This window comes from Eulemur rufifrons, chromosome 20 (genome assembly GCF_041146395.1).
Source record: "Eulemur rufifrons isolate Redbay chromosome 20, OSU_ERuf_1, whole genome shotgun sequence".
NCBI lineage: Eukaryota > Metazoa > Chordata > Mammalia > Primates > Lemuridae > Eulemur > Eulemur rufifrons.
Window position 1 is genome coordinate 41,324,189 of NC_091002.1, and position 19,450 is coordinate 41,343,638.

General features: G+C 39.2%; 1 protein-coding gene across 1 annotated transcript in view; it reads left to right on the forward strand.

Annotated features, from left to right (window-relative positions):
* CSE1L (chromosome segregation 1 like) overlaps positions 1 to 15,699 on the forward strand; it is a 40,897-nt gene extending 25,198 nt beyond the window's left edge. Inside the window, 12 exon segments of the mRNA XM_069496425.1 lie at positions 2,790 to 2,926; positions 4,058 to 4,161; positions 5,790 to 5,887; positions 7,361 to 7,511; positions 7,655 to 7,863; positions 8,796 to 8,893; positions 8,996 to 9,081; positions 9,529 to 9,610; positions 11,535 to 11,681; positions 12,661 to 12,892; positions 14,651 to 14,723; positions 14,726 to 15,699. Coding sequence (XP_069352526.1) covers positions 2,790 to 2,926; positions 4,058 to 4,161; positions 5,790 to 5,887; positions 7,361 to 7,511; positions 7,655 to 7,863; positions 8,796 to 8,893; positions 8,996 to 9,081; positions 9,529 to 9,610; positions 11,535 to 11,681; positions 12,661 to 12,892; positions 14,651 to 14,723; positions 14,726 to 14,763 — 1,455 coding nt within the window. The 3' untranslated portion in view covers positions 14,764 to 15,699.
* The last annotated feature ends 3,751 nt before the right edge of the window (positions 15,700 to 19,450 follow it).

The window sequence follows — 19,450 nt, forward strand, 5'->3', positions numbered from 1 at the left end:
ACTATTCTATATATGTTTATATTTTCCCCTTCTACGCAGAAGAGAGCACACTATACAGTTTTGAACCTTGCTTTTTTCCTCATTTTTAAGAAATTATGGTAAAATACATATAACATACAGTTTACCATCTTCAGCATTTTAAAGTGTATTGCTCATTAGCATTAAATACATTCATAATATTGTACAACCATCACCACCATCTCTAGAACTCTTTTCATCTTGTAAAAATGAAATTACATGCTCATTAAACAATAATTCCTTATGCCTTTTCTGCCTAGCCCCTGGCAACTACCATTCTGATTACTGAGTATCTCATGTAAGTGGAATCATACAGTATTCATCTTTTGTGACTGGCTTATTTCACACAGAATATTGTCCTCAAGGTTCATCCATATTGTTGCATATGTCAGAATTTCCTTCTTTTTAGGACTAAACAACAGTCCATTGTTTGCTTTATCACATTTTGCTTATCGATTCATCTTTGGATAGACATTCGGGTTTGCTTCCACACTTTAGCTATTGTGATAATGCTGTGTATATGGCTATGCAAATCTCTGTGGGGGACTCTGCTTTCAGTTCTTTTGGGTGTACACTTAGAAGTGAAATTATTGCATCTTATGGTAATTCTTTTTCATTTTTTTGAAGAACTGCCATTAATGTTTATCACAGCAACTATACCATTTTACTTTACCACCAACAGTGCACAAGGGTTCCGGTTTCTCTGCATCCTCCATCCAATGCCTTTTTTTTTTTTTTTTTTTTTACACAGTAGCCATCCTAGTAGGTGTGAGGTGGTGTCTCAGTTTTGATTTGCATATTTCAGATGATTAGTGATGTTAAGCATCTTTTCATGTGCTCATTGGGCATTTATATATTTTCTTTGGAGAAATGTCTATTCAAGTCTTGCCCATTTTTCAACGAGTTATGTTTTTTTGTGTTGAGTTTAGAATTTCTCTGTATATTCTGGATGTTAATACTTTATCAGATATATGATTTATAAATGTTCCATTCTATGGCTTGTCCATTCATGAAGTTAAATTTGTCTTTTTTTTTCTTCTGTTGGCTATGCAACAGAAAATTGATATCCTAGGCAAGAAATCATTACTAAATCCAATATTGCAAAGCTTTTGCCCCGTTTTTTCCTACAGTTTTATAATTTTAGGTCTTACCCTTTGGGTCTTTGATTCATTTTGAGCTTATTTTTGTATATGGTGTTAGCTAAGGGGTCCAACTCTGAATTTGCATCTGGATGTCCAGTTTTCCCAGTACCGTTTGTTTAAAAGACTGTCCTTTGACACCTCTGCCCAATAACAATGCTGCCATCTTACCAAATGTTTTAAACACAGAAGCAAGAAAACACCCCCTTCTCTCAAAAAATGAAAAAATAAAAATCAGCTGGGCATGTTGGCATGCCCTTATAGCCCCAGCTGTAGGGGAGGTTGAGGCAGGGGGATTACTTGAGCTGAGGAGTTCTGACAAGCCTGGGCAATATAGTGAGACCTTGTCTCAAAAAAAGAAAGCAGCAACAGCAAAGAGAATAATATAATGAATATTAAAATAAACCTCACAAATCTTAACTCCAATCCATATTTATTTAAACATACATACGTATACACTGGAGATGCCCTGGCACTCCCTGCCCACTCCCTTGTTCCCAAGAAGTTATTACTGTTATGAATTCAATCTGTTTTATACTCATGCAAGTGCTTTATTATGTTTTCATTACATAGGTATGTTTTTACAAAAATTCTATAGTAATCTGTAGGCTTTAAATTTCTATTTGTTACAAGTACCATCATACTATAGGTATCAGTCTGTACATCATGCTTTTTTTGTGCTTAACATCATTTTGAGAGTTATTCATTTTATTAGATGAAGTTATAGTTCATTTTTTATTAACTGTGTAGTTTTCCATTATAAGAGTATGCTACAGTTTATTTCCTATGGATGATTCTTTAGTTTCTTGATTTATAATTTTGATGTCTTTGGCAGGTGTTTACCAACGTTACCATGCAGCCCAGCCAGGCTTTTCTATTTTAAAGACTAATTGGTGTTCTAAATTTAGAGGGTGTTTTTTTCCTTCTTTTTTTAGAGACAGGGTCTCGCTCTGTCACCCAGGCTGGCGTGCAGTGGTGCAATGATAGCTCACTGTAACCTCGAATTCCTAGGCTTAAGCTGTCCTCCCTCCTCAGCCTCTCTAGTAGCTAGGACTATGGGTACGTGCCACCACACACAGCTAATTATTTTTCTTTTTGTGTACATGGGGTCTTGCTATGTTACTTAGACTGGTCTCAAACTCCTGACCTCAAATGATCTCCCTGCCTCAGGCTTCCAAAGTGTTGGGATTATAGGCATGAGCACCATACCCAGCCTTTTAGAGGTTTTTAATGAACACTAGTCTTATTTTTGTCCCATTTTTGGGGGGAGGAAGAGAGAAAATGAGGTGCAAAGAGGTTAAATGACTTTAAATGTCTGCTAGTGAAAAAGTATAGCTCTTAAGATTCATGAAACCTTATCTGCTTCTCCATGATACTACTTGATGGTGTATTCTTTTATCTGCAAGATTTTACCCTATAGTTTTGTGCTCAGAAAAAGAATCGAAAAAATGAATGAAAATTGAACCATTATGTGGAGGTAGAAGTTTTTCTTTTACAACACTATCTTTTGTCATTATAACAGAGCTGAAGAAAGCAAACTTTTTAAAATCAGCAAGCCCTTCTCTTCCAGTTTTCTTTTACTCAAATGTGGCATTATTGGATTTAGAGCATGTATATTATTGTATTTTTCAGGTACCAAAAGAGCATCTTGTAGTCTCTATTCCTCTCTTGATTAATCATCTTCAAGCGGAAAGTATTGTTGTTCACACTTACGCAGCACACGCTCTCGAAAGGCTCTTTACTATGAGAGGGCCTAACAACGCCACTCTGTAAGTATTTGCGTCTAAGCAGTTTATACATTCTTAGCTTGGGGTGGGGACTGTACTGTACTGGTCAAAGATATCTCTGAGTGTTTTCATAATTTCATTAGTTGTTAGGAAAATAAATATGTACTTTTTATTCAAATATACCATCTCATTCCAAAAGGATTTACCAAAATAGATAAGCTATGATAATAAAATTAAATATTGAATAAATTAGAGCAAAGGAAAATAAAACTGAGATACAGTTAATAAATAGAAACGTGTGTCAAAGGATCCTGTGTATTAGTTAAACTCCAAATTTTATTTGGAATCTCCTAGCAGCCAAGACAAATGGGAGACTTGGGGAATTAAAATTTTCACAATATCCATGAGATTAAAATTAAAGCAGTGAGTCTTCATTAAGGGAATACTGTGTAATAGCAGTGTTCTCAGCAAAGTCATGTAACAGTTATTTTCATGTGACTGTTTTTGTACTCTCACTTAGTTCTGAGATACAACACAGCTTAGTTAAAGTAATTCTCTAGGGGCCAAGAAAGTAGCTCCTCTGGCCTGATCCGAGGATGTAGAGGAATGGATGGTCTGCATGTCTTTCAGGCCATTCTTCAACAGTGTTATTTCTTGAAACTGAGCTTTGGGTAAGAGATGGAAAACAGTTCTAGGTTCTGTACTTCATCAAGAACTTGAAGGACAGATATTCTCAGTGGCCAATTAGGGTAGAAATGACGTCCTTTGAGGTGAGTCAAGGCAGTACCTGTCTTCAGGCCCAGAATTCATGCAGTGAACAATTCTGAATCTGCTCCACCTCCAAGAAAAATAGATGACTGGAACCCTTGAGACTCTGAGTTCTGTTCTTGATGGTGATAGATATGAACCAGGTATGACTGTTGCAACTTTAGGTGTTGAGTTTACCTGGTTTTTTTTTTTTTTCTGGTTCAATTGTGTCTGGTCCCAGATTTGCCTTCTTAGGAGCTTAACATGAGCATATGTACAAAATTGTTTTCCTAAGCTATCAATTGTTAGTGGTGGGAGATGGCTCAATTTTGTGCTGAGAAGTGTGATTTAGTAGTTGCCAAGGGAGTCCACAGTGACTAAGCTCCAGAGTTGGTAGTGACTGAAAGCTGTTTTTTTCATCTATAGCTTTACAGCTGCAGAAATCGCACCGTTTGTTGAGATTCTGCTAACAAACCTTTTCAAAGCTCTCACACTTCCTGGCTCTTCAGAAAATGAATATATTATGAAAGGTAGGCCGTTTCCCTGGTATACAGACTTAAGCATCTAATTTCAGATTACAAGGGTAAGCATTCTGAATTACACTTCAGGTTGTGTAGTCTAGGAACCAGCTAATGTTTGCCAAGAAATAGGTAGGTTTAGATATTTTTTAAAATGAAAAATATTTTGTTTACTATTAACTGTTTTCAGAAAATTTTTACCTTAATTTGGTACAGAACCCATTGTTACAGAAAACATAATAAGACCCCCTTTTCCTTTCCTGGATTGAGTTTCTTTAGGGCAGAGGTCAGACCATGCAACATTTATTGACTGCATGCTCAGCAAGGTCTTGGTGAAACATGGGGTACACGTGGTAGACTCCACACAGACCACGTTTTTATATATCCTGCCAGACAAGGACATAGGCAGCTGTAACCATCTGCTGGGTGCTACATTAGGAGGGTGTCCTGGTGCTGGCTCCAGCTTTGGGACAATCTCAGTCTTTTTCACTGCTGTATCCTAAAAGCCTAGCACAGTGTCTGAGTTGTGAGAAACACTTTTCAAATAAACTTTCTGATGATTCCAACCTGGGTCAGGAATTCTGAGGTATATATATATGTGTGTGTATATATGTGCCTGGGTTTGCATTTGTGTATGTTTTCCATACTAATTCTCCCAACAGTGATATGTACTTACTGTTGCTTAATGTTGACTTCTGTAAGAGCAGCTCACTGGTCAGTGGTCTTCATTAATGTGTTCCTAGGATATTTAAGGGCACACAATGTATGATACTTGGTCAATAAATACGTTGTATGAGTGAACGAAAGGAGTCTGTGGCACCCCAGACAAAGGGCACTAATCCATCTTCTAACCCTCTTAACCCAGGTCAGGGAATGGCTTTCTCTAGGAAGTGATGTCTAAGCTGAGATGTGAAGGATAAGTAGCAGTTTGTTGAAAGGTGAATGAGTCTTTGGCTCATCATGTACAAAGTTTAGGAGGCAAGAGTAGATAATTTTCTATCTATTATACCTAGCATGTAGTAGGTACTCTGCTTAGTAAACATGTATTTTAGAAATATTATTGTGGGAAGAGAGCTGTCATACATTTTAGCTTACAAATATATTTGTCTCCCGTGCTATATATTTTTAGGCATCTATTGAGCAATATTTTTGCAGTATGGACTCTGGCTTTATATGCATATATAGAATTTTCTTAGGCTCCTAACCTCTCTTTTTGAAGGAGATGGGTAGGTGGCCTGCTATTTCGGTTTCCCGTGGGCTGAGATCATGTTTCCATTTTCTGCCACTGATTTCTAAGTGAAAGAGACCCTAAACTATCCTGTCTCTCACTGCTGCTCTGCTCCTGTCAGTTCACTGTTTCTTCCTCTTTTTTGTTTGCCTCTTTGTTCACTCTAATTTTTTTAAGCTTTGAGCCGTTTAGAAGTACTCGATATTTCCAAGCTAAATTTTGTTGCCAACTCCTGTCCTAATTTTAAAGTGAAGGAAAATTTAGATTATTTTTAAATTTAGAGAGCTATCGGGGGTTGTTTTAAGTGTCTCAAAATTTTAGTTGATGAATAACTAGGCTTTTTTAACCCCCTAATTACTGTTTTTTGCTGAAGTTTAACTGAACTCTGTTTTTGCTTTTTTATATTTTACAGCAATCATGAGAAGTTTTTCTCTCCTACAAGAAGCCATAATCCCCTATATCGCTACTCTCATCACTCAGCTCACACAGAAACTATTAGCTGTCAGTAAGGTAACAGAGCCAATTTTGAAAGTGGGGTTGCCTTTTAATTTGCTCCAAACTGTTTGGGCCTCCCGAACTCTGGCACTGGGTGAGGCTTTGGAGAAGGTTGATGAATTCTTTCTGACCATCAGTTAGTTAATGTACTTTGCTAAAAGTGTGGGTTCAAGTTAGATTGGAGACATAACAGCAGTCACCTGTAAGTGTAGGCTCAGAAGCTTTAATGTGTTTTTATTCTCATTACAAAAGGCAACATGTTCATTGTAGAAAACTAAGAAAGTGCAGATGATCCAAAATTATCTTAGATGTAGGAAAGTAGGCTTTGCATTAAATCAATATAAAAGAGGCTATTTGGGCCGGGTACAGTGGTTCATTCCTTTAATCCCAGCACTTCAGAGGCCAAGGCAGGAGGATCATTTGAGCACAGGAGTTCAAGACCAGCCTGAGAAACACTGTGAGACCCATCAAACACACACACAAAAATTAGTTGGGCATGCTGATGCGTGCCTGTAGTCCTAGCTACTTGGGAGGTTGAGGCAGGAGGATCACTTGCGCCTGGGAGTTGGAGGTTTTCGTTGAGTGAGCTATGTTCATGCCACTGCACTCCAGCCTGGGTGACAGAGCAAGACCCTGTCTCTTAAAGAGGCTATTTGGACTTAAAAAATGATGATTATGATCCTTTGTGCGTCTTCTTCCTTCCTTTCATTTTTCAAAAATAAAGTTCACTCTCTGATCAGAAATTTCAGATACTTGATTCATATTTATTTATTACTATTTTTTTTTGAGACAGTCTCACTCTGTTGCCCGGGCTAGAGTGCTGTGGCGTCAGCCTAGCTCACAGCAACCTCAAACTCCTGGGCTCAAGCGATCCTCCTGCCTCAGCCTCCCGAGTAGCTGGGACTATGGACATGTGCCACTATGCCCGGCTAATTTTTTCTAAATATTTTTAGTTGTCCAGATAATTTCTTTGTATTTTTTTGGTAGAGACGGGGTCTTGCTCTTGCTCAGGCTGGTCTCGAACTCCTGAGCTCAAACGATCCGCCCGCCTCAGCCTCCCAGCATGCTAGGATTACAGGCGTGAGCCACCGTGCCCGGCCTTGATTCAAACTTAAATATCAATATTAAGTTTTAGAAAATCAGTTTAAGGCAGACAGAATTCTTTTTTAGATGCTTTTCCTGTCTATGAAAACAAGATAAATTCCTAGGAAGTATTGGAGGGACTTTAGAGAACATGATCATTTTTCACCTGAGTTCTGGGTAAGAGTGTTTGGACTACATTGGGCTATAAGACTTTCGTCCATTTAAGAAAACCCAAACAAACAAGCACTAGTTTAGTGTAATTGGTATTTTTTTCTTAATGTTTTTAAAAAATAGATGGCATCTATTTTAAATGTGTTTTAGAAAGGTTAGGTGTGTTTTGTTTTAGATGATGGTCACTTGGATTATTTGAGTAATTAGGTTTTTTTTTTATATATATAATTTCAGAACCCAAGCAAACCTCATTTTAATCACTACATGTTTGAAGCAATATGTTTATCCATAAGAATAACTTGCAAAGCTAACCCTGCTGCTGTTGTAAATTTTGAGGAGGCTTTGTTTTTGGCATTTACTGAAATTTTACAAAATGATGTACAAGGTAGGTTAAAGGAAATTATTTTCTTTGGTAATGGGATAAAATTCAGGTGGTTATAAAATGCAGCCTGCCTAAGAGATATGTGTGTTTTGTATCAGAGCCATTCCTTCTGAAGCTGACAGCTCTGTTTTTACTTTTATCAACAGAATTTATTCCATATGTCTTTCAAGTGATGTCTTTGCTTCTGGAAACACATAAAAATGATATCCCGTCTTCCTATATGGCCTTATTTCCTCATCTCCTTCAGCCAGTGCTTTGGGAAAGAACAGGAAATATTCCTGCTCTAGTGAGGCTTCTCCAAGCATTCTTAGAACGCGGTTCAAATACAATAGCAAGTGCTGCAGCTGACAAAATTGTGAGTCAGATTTCTTTTGATGTAACTATAATTTGCTAAAGTAGCTTGGAAACACTAGGGATGGCAGGTTTAAAAAATTTCTTTATTTAGAGGAAGGGGTGGGAGGGAAAAAAAGAAAAAGGAAAAAAATTATTTAAAATAGGGTAGGGAGAGGGGATGGGTGCATACCTACATGATGAGTGCGATGTGCACTGTCTAGGGAATGGACACACTTGAAGCTCAGACTCGGGGAGATGGGGAGGCATGGGCAATATATATAACCTGAACTTTTGTACCCCCATAATGAGCTGGGAAAAAAAAATAAAAATAAATTATTTAAAATAATAAGGGAAATAATTAGAAAACTTCAAAGTGTGTTTTATTAGAATTAGGTGATCTTGGCCAGGTGTGGTGGCTCGCGCCTATAATCCTAACACTCTGGGAGGCCCAAGTGGGAGAATCACTTGAGGTCAGGAGTTCTAGACCACCCTGAGCAAGAGTGAGACCCTGTCTCTACTAAAAATAGAGGAAATTAGCCAGGCATGGTGGCACAAGCCTATAGTCCCAGCTACTCTAGAGCCTGAGGCAGGAAGATCTCTTGAGCCCCAGGAGTTTGAGGTTGCTGTGAGCTACAATGATGCTGTTGCACTCTAGCCCAGACAACAGGGCGAGACTCTGTCTCAAAAAAAAAAAAAAAAGGAAAGAAAAGAATTAGATATCCTTTAAGTAGAAATTTTTTTAAAGGAGTCAAATAAGTTGATTTCGAGAACTTTAATGAATTATTGTGGTGGGGTTTTTTTCCGCTATGTTTCAGAAGTAAAAACTTACAAGAAAAGGATTAGATTCTTACAACATGAACTCCTTTTCAAGATGTATACCTCTTGTTTAACTTTTAGAATAATTAATCCTGGCCTCTGTGTTAACTGCTTATTATTTGATCTAATTTGTTATAGCCTGGGTTACTAGGTGTTTTTCAAAAGCTGATTGCATCTAAAGCAAATGACCACCAAGGTTTTTATCTTCTCAACAGTATAATAGAGCATATGCCTCCGTGAGTATGACTATAATTTCATTGTGCTTTTAATCAAAAATTTTGTTGGGTACTCAGAAAAATGCTGAATTTATATTGTTGCTTTTATTCAAAATTCTGTAGTGAATCGGTTGACCAATATAGGAAACAAATCTTCATTCTACTATTCCAAAGACTTCAGAATTCCAAAACAACAAAGTTTATCAAGAGTAAGTAAAAATCATTTGGGTGTTCTACAGAAATAATAAAGGAAACTAGCTAAAACCAATTATACTTTGTGGTTGCAGATAAACCTTTTATCAGTTTTAAACTTTATATTGAAAATATTTTAAGATGTTTGTGTTCTCCAGACATTAAATTAGTTTCAATTGTATTGTGTTTCAAAGGTTGCTTTATGTTCGTTTAGATACCAAAACATTTTTTCAATGGAAATGATACTATAAAGAAATAGAAATCAGAGAAAAGACTGCATGTAAATGTCTATAATGTAACGACAGAAATTTTATATAAGTTGTATTAGAAGGCAAGTGTTGATGCCAGCGTTGGTCATTGGGTTTTAATGATTATGCACAGGTCATAATTCGCAGACTGCCACTAAATTATCAGTTTAGTGCGGTGACTCCTCTGTATTGACATTCTACATCTTCTTTCCACAGGTTTCTTAGTCTTTATTAATTTGTATTGCATAAAATATGGTGCGCTAGCACTACAAGAAGTATTTGATGGTATACAACCAAAGTAAGTTTTTATTACCTTTTATTTTTAAAACAAAGAAAGTGATTTGGCCTTTTTTAGTGTAAACCAATATCTCTGTCTTATAGATAATTTTGTGGTTCTTGGTGCACGGATAGTGTCTATCATTTTGAAAATATTCTTGGGTGTTGGGTTGTAAAGAAAAAAATCCCGTAATCATTTTCCTAATCCCCACTCTCTGGCACTCCCCTCCACAGCCAGTGTTCTTTGTTGTGTTGGATGGTGAGGAACTCCAGGAATCTGCCTTTATTAAAGTCAATAGCATGATTTTTAAAATAAGGAATGTTTGGGACCAAGTAAAAATTTGCTGTTGACTTAATCTGACAAAGAATGTAATTAGTAGGTATTTCCCATTAGTAAGGAAATGGAAGGGTTAAAAAGAAATGATAGAATACAACTCTAGGGGGAAAAGATTATTTGGGGAAAGTTCGATCCCTGTACCTGAATTATTTCTGAAAAATTCGAGATTGACTAAAAAATGAATTAACCTGAAAAGCAAACCAAAAAATATTATTTCTGACAATACAGGATTGTGAGGAAATCAGTTTTATGCGCTGCAGGTGGGAGCCTAAATTGGCATACTCTTTCTGGAGAGCAAAACATACGTACTCTTTATCCATCCAGGGCATTAAAATGACTATAGTCTTTGATCCACTATTTTCACTTCAAAGAATTAATTTATTGAAACATAAACTGCAGATTTTTCATCATTTCACATTGAGAAAGACTTCTAGGATGTTTCCAACAACATAGAATGATTGGCCAGATCATTTTTTTAAACAGCCATTAACATTTATATACTTACAAGTACATAAGCCAAGAAAGTTGGGAAGTTTATTATCCAAAAATTTTAAAACTAGTTGTTGCTGGATGGTAGGACAATAAATGATTCTTTTCCTTCTTGCTCTTGCTTATCTCTGTTTTCTAATTTCTAATTTTTCAAGGATTTCTTAACTTTTTAAAAATGCATACAAGACCAAAAAAACCAGTAAACATTCTGTTTAAGCATAGCCTTACAATAATATGAGAGATATTTCTTCACAAAAGATGATGGCAGTTGGCTACAGAGTAGAGATTTGTTGGGGTTTTTTGTCATTTTCATCTCTAGGTCTCCTCAGCTGACTGAAAACAGCAGCCTTTTTTTTGTTTTTGAAACAAGAGTCTTGCTCTGTTGTCTAGGCTAGGGTGCCATGGCATCAGCCTAGCTCACGGCAACCTCAAACTCCTGGGCTTAAGTGATCCTCCTGCCTCAGCCTCCCCAGTAGCTGGGACTACAGGTGTGCACCACCATACCCGGCTAATTTTTCTATTTTTAGTAGAGACATGGTCTTGCTCTTGCTTGGGCTGGTCTTGAACTCCCAAGTACAAAGGATCTTCCCACCTTGGCCTCCCAGATTGCTAGGATTATAGGAGTGAGCCATTGTGCCTGGCCAACAGTAGTCTTTTTATTTAGTAAATTTTTGTATTCATAAAGAGTCAATGAGGGCCGGGCGCGGTGGCTCACGCCTGTAATCCTAGCACTCTGGGAGGCCGAGGCAGGTGGATTGCTCAAGGTCAGGAGTTCGAGACCAGCCTGAGCGAGACCCCGTCTCTACTAAAAATAGAAAGACATTATATGGACACCTAAAAATCTATATAGAAAAAATTAGCCGGGCATAGTGGCGCATGCCTGTAGTCCCAGCTACTCGGGAGGCTGAGGCAGTAGGATCGCTTGAGCCCAGGAGTTTGAGGTTGCTGTGAGCTAAGCTGACGCCACGGCACTCACTCTAGCCTGGGCAACAAAGTGAGACTCTGTCTCAACAAAAAAAAAAAAAAAAAAAGAGTCAATGAGTGTAAATAACATTTAAATATTTCACTGTTTATAGTGGTAGTCTAATATTGACTAGATCTATTTTGCTTTGATTAATAGAATGTTTGGAATGGTTTTGGAAAAAATCATTATTCCTGAAATTCAGAAAGTATCTGGAAATGTAGAGAAAAAGATCTGTGCAGTTGGCATAACTAAATTACTAACAGAATGTCCCCCAATGATGGATACTGAGTATACCAAGCTATGGTAAGTATTCCATTCTAATGTTTTTAGAAATTAAAGCTTCCTTCCCTTACGACTGCAGAACCATTCAAGCTTATTCTCTTGGGGGCCAAAGGAATTGGGTTCTGATCTCGGCTTCTCCAGTAGCAACCATCAGGTCCAAGATAGGACTTAAGGATCCGTCTAGGCCTACAAAGATCGTATTTCCAGGTTCTTAACTTTTTAGGGGGATTCGTGGATCCCTTTAAGAGTCCAATCTAGGTGATCTCTAAGACTGTTTTATGACAGAAGCCCAGCTAAATTGGCATAAGTCTTTGAGGGGAGGAACTGAATAGGCCAGGAAAAGATCTGCCGTGCGCCTCCTACTCAGTGTTTGGAGGGCCTCGCTTTCCTTATTTTGGTTCCACTCAGACAGCCTCTTCCATAAAGTGATCTGACAACTTGAGGTTTATTTTTTCAAATAGTACTCCTAGTGTTGAATCTCCTTGCTTTGGCTTAGGTCACACAGCCAGCTTGAGATAAGAGTAGTTTCTGAAAGACAGGTTTAGGGTGCTGTAGCCAAAAGAAATGATGAATAGTTTCTGGATAGGCATAAGGTCCCTCTTCACACTGTGAGTCTGTAATTTTATTTCCTTGAGGAGTTGCTGCTTTTGTTTAAATCTTCAAAGTATTCTCTTTTTTGTTGTTGTTGTTAAGAGGCAGGGTCTCATTCTATCACCATGAACTCCTGGCCTCCAGTAATCCCACCCCCACCCCCCCAATATCCGCCTCCCGCCCGCCTGCTGATTAGCTGGGACTATAGGCACACGCCACCATGCCTGGCTGATTTTTAAATTTTTTTGCAGACAGGGTCCCATGATGTTCCTCAGGCTGGTCTTGAACTCCTGGTGTCAAGCAGTTCTTCCACCTCAGTCTCCTGAGAAGCTGGACTACATGCAGGAGCCACCCTGCCCAGCTCAAACTATTTTCTTGATCTTATGTCTCTTCCTTTCTTCCAATCCAGGACTCCTTTATTACAGTCTCTTATTGGCCTTTTTGAGTTACCTGAAGATGATACCATTCCTGATGAAGAGCATTTTATTGACATAGAAGATACACCGGGGTACCAGACTGCCTTCTCACAGTTGGCATTTGCTGGGAAAAAAGAGCATGATCCTGTAGGTCAAATGGTGAACAACCCCAAAATTCACCTGGCACAGTCACTTCACAAATTGTCTACTGCCTGTCCAGGAAGGGTAAGTGTCTGTTGTCAAAGAACTCTGTGACTCGCTGGGTGTGGTGGCTCACGCCTGTAATCCTAGCATTCTGGGAGGCCGAGGCGGGTGGATCACTCGAGGTCAGGAGTTCGAGACCGGCCTGAGCAAGAGCGAGACCCCGTCTCTACTAAAAATAAGAAGAAATTACCTGGCCAACTAAATATATATAGAAAAAAAAATTAGCCCGGCCTGGTGGCACATGCCTATAGTCCCAGCTACTCGGGAGGCTGAGGCAGGAGGATCATTTGAGCCCAGGAGTCTGAGGTTGCTGTGAGCTAGGCTGACGCCACGGCACTCATTCTAGCCTGGGCAACAAAGAGAGACTCTGTCTCAAAAAAAAAAAACTCTGTGATTAATGGAGACTTCACTGGGAAGGCAAGAGGATAGTTGTGGTGGTGCCTGTTTTCGTTGGTCAGCATGATTAAACTACATCCTGCTGAGCTACAGACAAAGCTTATTTTCTTTAATTAAAACAGTGAGCCCTTTTTTTTCTTTTAGCATGTACTAGAAGTATATTTTAAGTGAGTGAATTTTAGGAGTAAGGATAAAAGGGGAAAAAATCCTTTAAATAGAAATGTATTTATTTTTCAGAGTGAAATGTTTTCTCTCTGTTATTAAAATGTGTGGTAGCATTTATTGGTTTTGTTTTAGAGAGACAGGGTCTCACTCTGTTGCCCAGGCTGGGATGCAGTGGTGCAATTACAGCTCATTGCAGCCTCGAACTCCTGGGGAACTCCTGGGCTCGAGTGATCCTTCTGCCTCAGCCTCCTGGTACTGCAGGCTGGTCTCAAACTCCTGGGTTCAAGCTATCCTCCCACCCTGGCCTTCCAAAGTGCTAGGATTACAGTTGTGAACTGCCACGCCCAACCTGTTGGGTTGTTTGTTTGTTTTTTTTTTTTTAAACTGCAGCATACTCAGAAATACGTTCTATAAAAGGTGCATGTAAATCTAATAAATGGCTGTATAGTTGCATTTAGCCAGCACCTTTTACAGAGTCATATATTACCTGATAAAATTTATATTTTTAATTGTTTTTTATGGAGAATTTCAAACATACATAGAACCCTCATGTACCCAGCTTCGATAATTACCAGTATCTTGCCAGTTTTGTTTCATTTGTTTCTCCTTTTTTTCCTTTGTATTGAGCAAGCCCTTAGACGTATCATTTCACTTATAAGTGCTTCATTGTCCCTCGCTAAACAATAAGGACTTTTTTTTAACCTAACCATAATGCCACTATCACAACTAACAATAATTCCTTTATGGATCTACTTTTTTAGATCCTTTTTTTTTTTTTTGGAGACAAGGTCTCACTTTGTTGCCCCTGTAGAGTGCAGTGGCATCATCAAAGCTCACTGCAACCTCAATCTCCTGAGCTCAAGTGATCCTCCTGCCGCAGCCTCCCAAGTAGCCCCAGGTGTACTTGGGGCTACTGTGCTCAGCTAGTTTTTCTGTGTTTTATAGAGATGGGGTCTCGCTTTTGCTCAAGCTGGTCTCAAGCAATCTTCCTGCCTCTGCCTCCCAGAGTGTTAGGATTACAGGCATGTGCCACCGGGCCTAGCTGGACCTACCTATCTTAAAAGGAATAAAGGCAGTTGAGTTTCTTGGGAATCCTGTGGACAGTGGTGAATGACTGGCTGCTCCTCCCAGAGCTGTGGCAACTGTCCCATAGAAGATGGGTCTGTGTTGCTGCATCAGGATCTCCAACAGCCGGGGTGTGTTTCCCTTCTCTTGTAGGTTCCATCGATGGTGAGCACCAGCCTCAATGCAGAAGCGCTCCAGTATCTCCAAGGGTACCTTCAGGCAGCCAGCGTGACACTGCTTTGAACTGCGTTTTTCTAATTGGCTAAGCCCAGATGGTTTCCCAGGAAATCATGTAGACTTCTGAGCACAGCTGCATTAAAACAGCAAGTTTTCCTTTTGAACTTTTCACAAATTCCATCTTGTAAAGGATATTAAATGTTGCTTTAAGCTGAACCTTGAGCAAATTAGGTTGTTTGTGTGATCATAAACATAAGTGGGTGACTTTTCTAGTTTGCAACTTCAAGGGACAAGTATTAATAGTTCAGTGTATGACATTGATTTGAGTCAAGCATTTGCACGGTTTGAATAATTTTAAATTTTTGGTGGACGCCGGCTGTGGAGACTTCTTACTGTTACTAAAAATTCTGTTTTAAAGCTGTTGCCGTTCATACTTCTCGTCCTTTGTATTTTTTGTCTGTTTAAGCTTTTATTGGAAATGTGAATAAGTAAAAAATTACTTGTGTAATTTGCCAAGCAATGCACATTTCATAGTTTTAAATCTGTAATCAGCAATAAAACCCCTAAGATATGTATCTAAGAAAATCTGAAGGACAGGTTTTCGGTGCTTTGTGATATACTATTTGAAGAATTGCTTTAAATTTCTCCCTTGTCCCCTCCTGGACTCCATAAAAATCCTTATTTCTAAATCATTTAAACTCAGATTAGTCTGTCTTTCTTCTTTTTCTTTACAAGGGAAAGGGGGACATGCATATGGATTTGGGGCTTGTCTACTAGAACATTCTATAGCAGTTCCTAGGTGGCAGTTTTGGATAAGTGGTTCCCTCTGTGGGAGAAATGCTCTGCCTGGCTTCACAGGACTGTCGAGAGTACTTTACATGGTCCGGATGTTTGATGTCTTTCACGTCTTTCTTCCCTGCACATCAGAGGTTACTTGGAACTTTCCAAACCATGGCACCTTAGAACCTTGAGGTCCCGGAGGAGCCACAGCAGTGGGTGTGTCCCAGGCAAGGCTGCCTGGGAGCAGAGCTGCACTGGTTCCCTCCTGGCCTATGGAATGCTGTAGCGTTCCTTTTTAGGAAATGAATTAGTTTACTTAAGCTGGAATTGTTTGTTGTGTCATGCAAACTAGAATCTCTGCCTGCCCCCGTTAAGTGATTCTCACAGAAGTTATTTATGTGCTTTTTTGTTTAAATCTCAGGCACACAGTTCAAATGCTTTTTCTTACATTTGTTTTTGTAGTGTTAAAGCACTCTATTAGTGTATTTACACCATCTAATCTTTTATTTACACCATCTAATCTTTTAAGTTTTGTTTTTGTTGGTTTTGACACAGTAATAGAAATGTTAAATTTTACATTATTTATTTGGCTGGTGTTCATTGGCAGAAGGGTATTGAGATACTTTCGGAACCTGTTTTTAAGCTACGGTTTGTAGGTGAAAATTCTGGAATGGAAAGCAGGGAATTGGTGCTGATGGTCTCTGTATGTTTGGTGCTCGGACAAGCTTAAGTATTGGCTTTGCTCTTGTTGAAGCTGGTGGTGAACATTTAAAGTAAATGCAGAGCAGATACTGTTCCAGACGATGCTTCATTCCGGGTCTCACAGTCAGGACTAATCAAGTTCTGAATGTTTTCCTTCCTCAGTTCAAAAGATTGACTATAGATTGTCTGTCTTTGTGAATGCCAAGCACACGTGCCTTTTGAAGTAGTCACTGAGCCGGAAGACCTGTACTTTCACTTTTACTCTGGCACAATTCATTGATCAGTATTCTCAATTTTTAAAAATGCTTTCTAGTAAAGCTTCATTCCATCATCCAAGACGATTTTTATATCTGGCTTTTAAAGATTTTGTTAAGACATAGTAGACTGAAGTTGCTGAAATGATTTTTTTCTTTTGACAAGTGGTAGTGACTGTAGCTCAGTGTCCATTCTTTGTCCAGTATGAAGAGCCGGGTTTCAGCCACGGCTCTGCCACTAATTGTGACCGTTTGCAAATGACTTGACCTCTTCTCTGCTTTTATTTCCTCTTCTGAAAATTGAGTATCATAATATTCATCATCAGGGTGGTTTTAAGAATAACCAGATAGTACACGTAGAGTACTTAAGCAGAGAACCCATACAGAGTAAATGAATAAAAGCTGCTGGAAGTTTCTTTCTTTAAGTTGGGGAAGGGGGCCTGCCTGGGAGAAGGTGTTTGTTACTGAGCAGTGCCAAACACTGCCCCAGTATGTCACAGTCCTGGCCCAGGAAAATCCCCCACCCCCAGGGCATTTTTACATACAGGGGAAATGTCATTGCAGAGTTTCTCATCAGAGCTGCTTGCTGGGTCCACTGATTTTCCATGGTATTTGATCATGTCTTTTAACAAACTTTAAATAACTTTTTTATTTTAAATGTATTTTCTTTATGGGGAACTTGGAAAATACAGAAAAATATTTAAAAATTAAAAATCATTCATATTCTTACCTACTTTAAACATTTTGGTTAGTTTTCTTCCCCCGCCCCCCAAAGTTGAGATCATTCTGTGTATACACCTTTATGTTTTTAAGATAGCATTTACTTGGTAAACATCAGTGGATGTATATGACTTATCCTTTGAATATGTCATTACCAAATTATAATATAGAATGGCAACTTGGAGGTTTTCTTATTTTGTAGACAACTTTAGAGATGACATCTGTATGTATCAACCTTTGTATCTCTATTTCCTGAGGGAATTACTGGGCCAATTACCTTATGCAAAGGTTCTATCACTTTCTATAGGACACCTCTACCTATCCTGGGCATTATTTCTTTTCTTGCCATTTTTATGGGTGAAAAATGAGTCTCACTCTGTTGCCTGGGTTAGAGTGCCATGGCACCAGCCTAGCTCACGACAACCTCAAACTCCTGGACTCAAGTGATCCTCCTGCCTCAGCCTCCCAAGTAGCTGGGACTACAGGCACATGCCACCATGCCCAGCTTATTTTTCTATTTTTAGGAGAGATTGGGTCTGGCTCTTGATCAGGTTGGTCTGGGACTCCTGACCTCAAGCAATTCTCCGGCCTCAGCCTCCCAGAGTGCTAGGATTGCAGGCATGAGCTACCGCGCCCGGCAAGAAAATGGTATTTCGTTTCTTTACTTGTGAAGCATAATCAGTTTGACATTTAAGCAAACTATTACATGCATGTGGTGAAATTTTTATAGATTGGGTTTATAACTGAGCAACAAGTGTGTGCCCTACCCCAACTTTCATCATTGGGGGCACCACTTTCAACTAGAGCTACCTTTAGTTTTTCTAAGGCAGCGGTCCTCAACCCCCTCGCCACGGCCCAGTACCAGTCCTTGGCCTGTTAGGAAATGGGCTGCACATCACTACCTTGAGCCCCACACCCCCGGTCCATGGAAAAATTGTCTTCCATGAAACTGGCCCCTGGTGCCAAAAAGGTTGGGGCCCTCTGTTCTAGGGGTTCCCTTAATACTTCACCATTAAATTCATTTTCTTGGTAACAGGTGTCTTGATTACCTTGAAGACATCTGTTAAGTCCCTGCTGCAAAAAATGAGGATTTAGCTTACAACTACGACTTGTTCCCTGCTAAGTAAGTACGGATCCCAGGCTTAAAATGGTTTGGCTTACAATTACTTGACTTTACAAAGATGTGAAAATGATACTCATGAAGTAGAAACCATACTTCAAGTCCCATACAACCATTCCATTTTTCACTTTCAGTATAGTATTCAAATTACATGAGATAGTAAACACTGTATTATAAAATTGGCTTTGTGTTGCATGATATTTGGTCCAACTGTAGACTAATGTAAGCATTCTGGGCACAGTTAAGGTAGGCCAGGCTAAGCAATGATATTTAGATTAGGTATATTAAATGCATTTTTGACTTAAAATTTTTATTTTCAACTTATGGGTTAATCAGGACATAACCCCATTGTAAGTTGAGGAGCATCTATCTGTAACAGCATTTTATATTTCCTTTTAACTTTAAATAATCTTAACTCTTACCTCATCATCATGGTCACTGTCTCGAATCTAGTGTTGATGGTGAAGGTCTCTCCCTACCCCTCCACCTCTCTAAATTGTTGGTTCCCTGTCTTCACTTTCTCCAAGTAGATGGCATTTTATTCCATCAATTATCAGTTGTTTTCTGTGCTTTATTTTTGAGACCAGGATTCCCTTTGATGCCGGGACTAGAGTGCAGTGGCATCACTATAGCTCACACTGCAACCTCAAATTTCTGGGCTCAAACAATCCTCCTGCCTCAGCCTCCTGAGTAGCTGAGACTACAGGTATGCACCACCACTCCCCACTGATATTTCTAATTTTTGTAGAGACCAAGTCTGGCTACAGTTGCTCAGGTTGGTCTCGAACTGCCGGGATTATAGGCGTGAGCCACCATGCCCAGCCCTTTTTGTTTATTTATTTATATTTAAGACACAGGGACACCTTTTTTCCCTGCTTTCATCCTCAAAATGCTGAATTCCCTTTCACCTTTAGCATTTTCCATAACCTTCTGATCACTTCTGGTTATTCAGGTAGTCCAATCCATAGGCTAGCTTTATAGTGAAACCACCTTCATAATCTGCCAGTTCTTCTAAAATTGTAAAACAAAAACCAACCAGCCTGCCCTTCAGGCAGACTAGACACGGCCTCCTCGGTTTCCATGAGACAGTAGAGCACCCGAGGGAAGTATCAGGCAGGCTCTGGCTCTTCGGGGTCACTTCTTTGGGTAGCAGTGTCAGGTTCAGGTGCCCACACGCTCCTCACGGGCAGTGATGCTCCC